This window comes from Aplysia californica, unplaced genomic scaffold, assembly GCF_000002075.1.
Source record: "Aplysia californica isolate F4 #8 unplaced genomic scaffold, AplCal3.0 scaffold00013, whole genome shotgun sequence".
Lineage (NCBI taxonomy): Eukaryota > Metazoa > Mollusca > Gastropoda > Aplysiida > Aplysiidae > Aplysia > Aplysia californica.
The window spans coordinates 358,592-363,854 of NW_004797283.1; the positions used below are offsets into that span (position 1 = coordinate 358,592).

A 5,263-nucleotide genomic window follows, 5' to 3' on the forward strand; every position below is an offset into this window, starting at 1 on the left:
TTGAGAGTGCATACCATCTAGCTTTTTTATTCAAAATTCATTTGCATTCATGTCACATAGATTTGTAAAGATACAAATACCTTTCAGATACAAAGTTAGGACTGCTGAATAAATGAAATTTCTGACCATAAACAGTTACTACCATTCAACAAAAAATATAATTAATATAAATCATTACAGAAGAAAAGATAAATTCTGATCTGCTCTCAAATAGAGGAATGTATTGAAAGCTGAGAACTCCCGAGTTCACAATCTTTGGATAAGGCACTTCGACAAACTATCAGCTAGCAACATACCCAGCCACTCAGCCACGCAAGCAGAGTGACCCATAGAATCAAACTGGTGTGCAACAAAACAACAATTGAGACACCATCCTATTTTCTGATCAAATACTTGGGCTTGAAAACATCATGCCCAGAGATGAGCATGTTATCTGAGTTTCCGGATGATAGAACATAGAGATAAAGAATGCAAACTTAAAATTACACTCAAATCCCTGAAAACTGAAACTGAAGATATCCTAAAAATAACAAGGTAAAAAAAAACCCACACCAAAGAAGAAAGCTATCACTAAACAGCTGAAAAAAAAAGGAACTGCAAAGGAGTCCGCCTAAACTGAACGCGGTTAATCTAAAAACAGTGGTAAACCAAAATAAAACAAAATCCTACATTTTTTTCTTCTATTTGAATTTGAACAACCTTTCTAAACCATAAACTAAGCTAAACCAAAGAAAATTCGGCAGTCCTGCAGATTTAGGTTAAAGCAGATTCCCCTGTGCCTAAATCTGTGATGATATTAAACTGGAAGGAGTCAATTTGAAGGGTTCGAGTTCGTTTCTTCAGCAAACTCATATCTCAGAATGGTAGGTGGCAAAAAAAAACATGTTGCCATCAACAGAAACACTCCACTGATTCAACAAAATAACCGGGGAGACGTTGGCAAAAGACATTAGGCCGGAGTCATGTGCAGTTCCTGGGCCAGCGTCTGTGCTCTGAGCACCAGTCTTTCGCAGATAGGTCGCTGGCTGTCCACAACACCTTGAAGGTCTGCCACCTCTGAGCGTAACTGTCCAAGAACAATTCATGAAGAAACCAGTCATTGTCAACATAACTCATAAAGATTTTAAACAATTGGAGCAGCACAGAATTAAAGATATAATTAAGATTATGAATGATATTAAAACCATGAGACAAGGGGGGGGGAGGGGGAGGGGGAGCACATTTGCTAAATCATACTTTTTCCAATGCCTGTAGAAAATGGTCTGACATCAGGATGCATGAAATGAGGCAAGACCTCATAGATTCTTTAGAACTAGTTTACTTCATTTCCATCTGAAAATTGCCCATCCATTTTGACTTTAAACCTGGACTCTCTGCAGTATTTCTGTGTTTGTCTGTCAGCTTAGTTTTTAAGCATCACTGGTTCCACCCAAAGTAGATCTTTACAAGTACAATGTGACAATAGCATTCCCCTTCTCTGATTTTACAGATAAGCATCCCTATAACCCAACACAGTAAGAGAGATACAGAGGTGATCTCATTGTCTCACAATTTAAGCGTGAACAGTTACAGAGCAGAAAAGACACATGGGAAAAAATTGACTTTATGACCATTACACTAAATTCCTATCTCACCATGTCCAACTCCTGTGAGGCACTTTGACTATCTTCATCGCCACCCATCTCTTCTGCCGACTGCTCCGCCAACCAATCGGAGAGCTGCCTGTACTGGCGTCGAAGAGATCTGAAGATGTATTAAAATAGCACTATGGTCATTTTTAAAAAAAATCAATGCTTTATTTGAATCCAAACTTTCCTGCACCCTTTGCCAAAATAAAGACCGCCCCCCCCCCCCCCCCCCGCCAAAAAAAATAAAATTATATCATCCATAAAACTTTTTGAAAAGAAAAAGGCATACATCTACGACTGAAATTAAAATATGAATTTTAAAAAGTTAAATCCATTTTCTTTAAAACAACCATAATATTCCTGCAGAAGGCATATCAAATATCATCCCAATTAAGAAAATATTTCTTCAGTCAAATAAACTTCAGTATGAACTAGCACTCTATGACCCCCAAAATGAGCCCAAACCATTTACAAGATTCTCAGTGCTTACATTTACAAGGTTTCTAAAGAGCTGTAGATTCCTAGTAGACTCCTATTGGACAAACAAGTTGAGTATGCATGGAGTCCAGATAGAGAATTAGACTGGCAAGTGAACACATATCAAACAGAATTTAGCATAAACAAACTTTGACCTCTTTGACTTTGTAGAAGCTAGACTAATAGAAGCTTCCAGAATTTCATCTCTCTTCTCTATCGTCATTATAGCACTACCTCCTCACAACAACAAATATTAGTTTTTGTTTGTTTTAGTTTAGTAGAGGTTTTACGGCACTCGCAACAGCACCCGCCAACCACCAGCACAACAAATATGAGAGTTAAAAAGCTTTTACCATGCTTCTAAAATTTCTGTGTTGGAAGTAATCTTAAAACATGTGTTTGTGGTGTCCTAAAGAAAACATTGTTATGAGTTCTTACTAGGCTAAAAAGAACAATCCCTAAAACTATGAGCGCAAAATTTTCTCATAATTTTGAATTATTTATGGAGACTTCCAGCTGGTGCTGGAAATTTCAAGCTGAGATTATAATTTTTAATGAAAACAAGCTTTTCCAACAGAAGCTGAATCTAGTGTGGTACAGTAAAACTAATATGAATTCAGCAAATCAGGCCAGAATTGTCATCACTACTTTACAACTTCAGCAGAATTACAAAGGCATCTAACCACATATCACAAAGCCATTATGAATATATATGCTTCCTATTCTTTCAGCAAAAAATATATTGACTGTTCAGTGTAAGACTGACATACATCACATTTCGATATGGTGTATGGCAGAGTCTTACACTCGATGTAACTAGTCGATATGGTCATATTTTGGTCAATCCATATGACTATTTAAGCTCAGTCAAGGTATACCCAGGGAACATAATTACAAGCGATGATAAGAAATGACAAATGAAAGAAGAAAGAGCACACAGAAAATAGCAAAAGACATCTTAAAATAATAAGCACACATCGTTAGAGTATGTTTTATAAACATATCTATAACTTTGATATCAAAGTTGTTACACACAGCTGATGTTGTTCCCAGCAAGACATAAAACAACAAGAATAAAATTCATATATTTATTTACATACCGCAGTTTTTCTTTTTGCTGGCTGAAGTGCCGCAACCGATCCCGAATATTGATGATTTCTTCCTCAGGTGAAGGAGACTTGGGGCTAGCAAAGGTGACCGTGCCGCGGCTACGAGCCGTATTGAGTGGAGAGACGTCTCCATCACTGTCAGAGACTTTGTGCAGAATGCCCTGTGGGGCTGTTCGTCGAGGGCTCGACATTTCTCGCGGAGTGTGCCTGATAGCCCCTTGCCCATCCTTCAGAGAGTCTCGATGGGCTCCCAGCTGCTCTGAGATGGCTCTGAAGTCACCAACGGGAGGAAGACCCCAGCTTTGATCACTTTCTCCAACAGCAAAGTTCCTTGGTGTACGCTTCAAATTCGGTCTCCGGCCTTCAATTGTACCAGCGGTTGGCTGCCCCACCAGAGCATCTGTTTTTTGCCCCATGGAATCCCCACCAGACTTTTTCATGAAGTCTTCAGGTTTAAGCAGTACTACATTCTCCCTCTGGGTTTGGCTTGGACTGCTGCTCTGCTCAGACAGTTGATGCAGCCACTGATCTCGCCTCTGCGTTGTTCCTGACGCTGCCTGCTGGGCAACCTCTGATGTTTTCAAGGTCAGTCCCTCAAGATTACCCATTAAGAGTGTGGAGCTCCCAGTATTCAAGTCGAGCATGCCTGGCACAGGATGAACTCCTGCTGTCTGTATGGAGCCAGTTGAACGATGAGAATCCCAAGGCGGGTTGCCTTCTGGTCTTCCTGATGTTCCAACAAAACGTCCAGTCTCTCTCGCTGTACACATAAAATTAAAAACACATTTAACTTCAATCACATACATGTTTCAGACCTGCCAACGACTCCATGACCAAAAATAGGAGTTTTGAAGTTTTCCAAAGAATCCTACACAAAAATCAAAGTTTGGGGGAAAAATCGGATTCTCCAGAACCTCAGTGGATTAACATTATTTTTACAAACCAACCACAGCAAATAAACGTATAATGCAAATACACATTAATAAAAAGAGCAATTTTCACGTCATTTACAATAAGTCATGCAAAAATTGTGAAAAATGCAAATAAGCTCGTGTATTTTCATGTCATTCACGATAAGTTGCATACGACCACTGGAAACAGAATTCAAGAAAAGAATCAGATTTTATGCAAATCCGATCAGGTTCTTTGACGCGCAAAAAAATATTTTTTTAAATCAGAGGGCTTTGATCTTATCATAGTACTTGACAGGCATGTACTTTGAAAACTGTTCAGGTACTTGACTAAAAACACATTAGCAGCAGGAGAGAGAGATTATCCTTATTGAACCACTAGATAAAATCAGTGACTCCCTGACTTGCAAAACATTGTTAGACAATGGTAAAGAAGGTGACACATGTCTGGTTCCACACAGGCACCACAAGGAGTGGTCACACAGGGTGGTAGCCAAGAACATTACTGAAACACTGAAATAAATCATCAGCTTCTATTACAAAACGAAAAACTGAAAAAGATGGCAGCCTCATTAAAACAAAAACAACCCCCCTCCCCTACGTAGTAAAATACGAGACAAAAATCTTTTACCTGTGTTTTTCTCAGACACAGGTGAGGAGTAGAGCAAAGGGTTGCCCGAGAACTGTGAGCGCTGAGTGCTAGGTGTGAACATGTGAGGAGAGTGCGAGGTGCTGGAGCCGGTCACAGCCCCGCTGGGCTCCGTGTCCGAGTTAGAAAGGATCAACGGTTTGACCCCATTTTCAGCTGTACCAAGGGTGGATGTTGAGCCGCTTAGCACCTGACACAAAATGGAAGCAGAGGAGGAGATGGGAAAAAAGGGAAATAAAGACTTAAATGAAAATACTGCTTATGAATTAAAATGTTTATATAAATAGAAAATGAAAAAAAAAAAGAATACTTGCTTACAATGAAAACCATTGACTTCTTCAAGCATGTTACTATATGATAGCACTATTCCCAACATTCATTAAAATCAGATTTCTTTAGCTTCAAAAGAAAGGGGCGACAGCAATAATAGAGATATATTTATGAGGAAATACAAACAGGAAAAAAAAGGTAAGTAACCACTGAAAGACA

The 5,263-nt window shown here is 39.1% G+C and overlaps 1 protein-coding gene across 1 annotated transcript in view; it reads right to left on the reverse strand.

The window, feature by feature from the left end:
• The window catches only part of LOC101863633 (protein SFI1 homolog), a 35,645-nt gene continuing 30,382 nt past the window's right edge, over positions 1 to 5,263 (reverse strand). Inside the window, exons 28-31 of the mRNA XM_013084404.2 lie at positions 4,757 to 4,964; positions 3,206 to 3,974; positions 1,635 to 1,743; positions 1 to 1,066 (exon numbers count right to left, since the gene is read on the reverse strand). Of these exons, the coding sequence (XP_012939858.1) occupies positions 950 to 1,066; positions 1,635 to 1,743; positions 3,206 to 3,974; positions 4,757 to 4,964 (1,203 nt within the window). The 3' untranslated portion in view covers positions 1 to 949. The remainder of the gene's footprint in view (positions 1,067 to 1,634; positions 1,744 to 3,205; positions 3,975 to 4,756; positions 4,965 to 5,263) is intronic.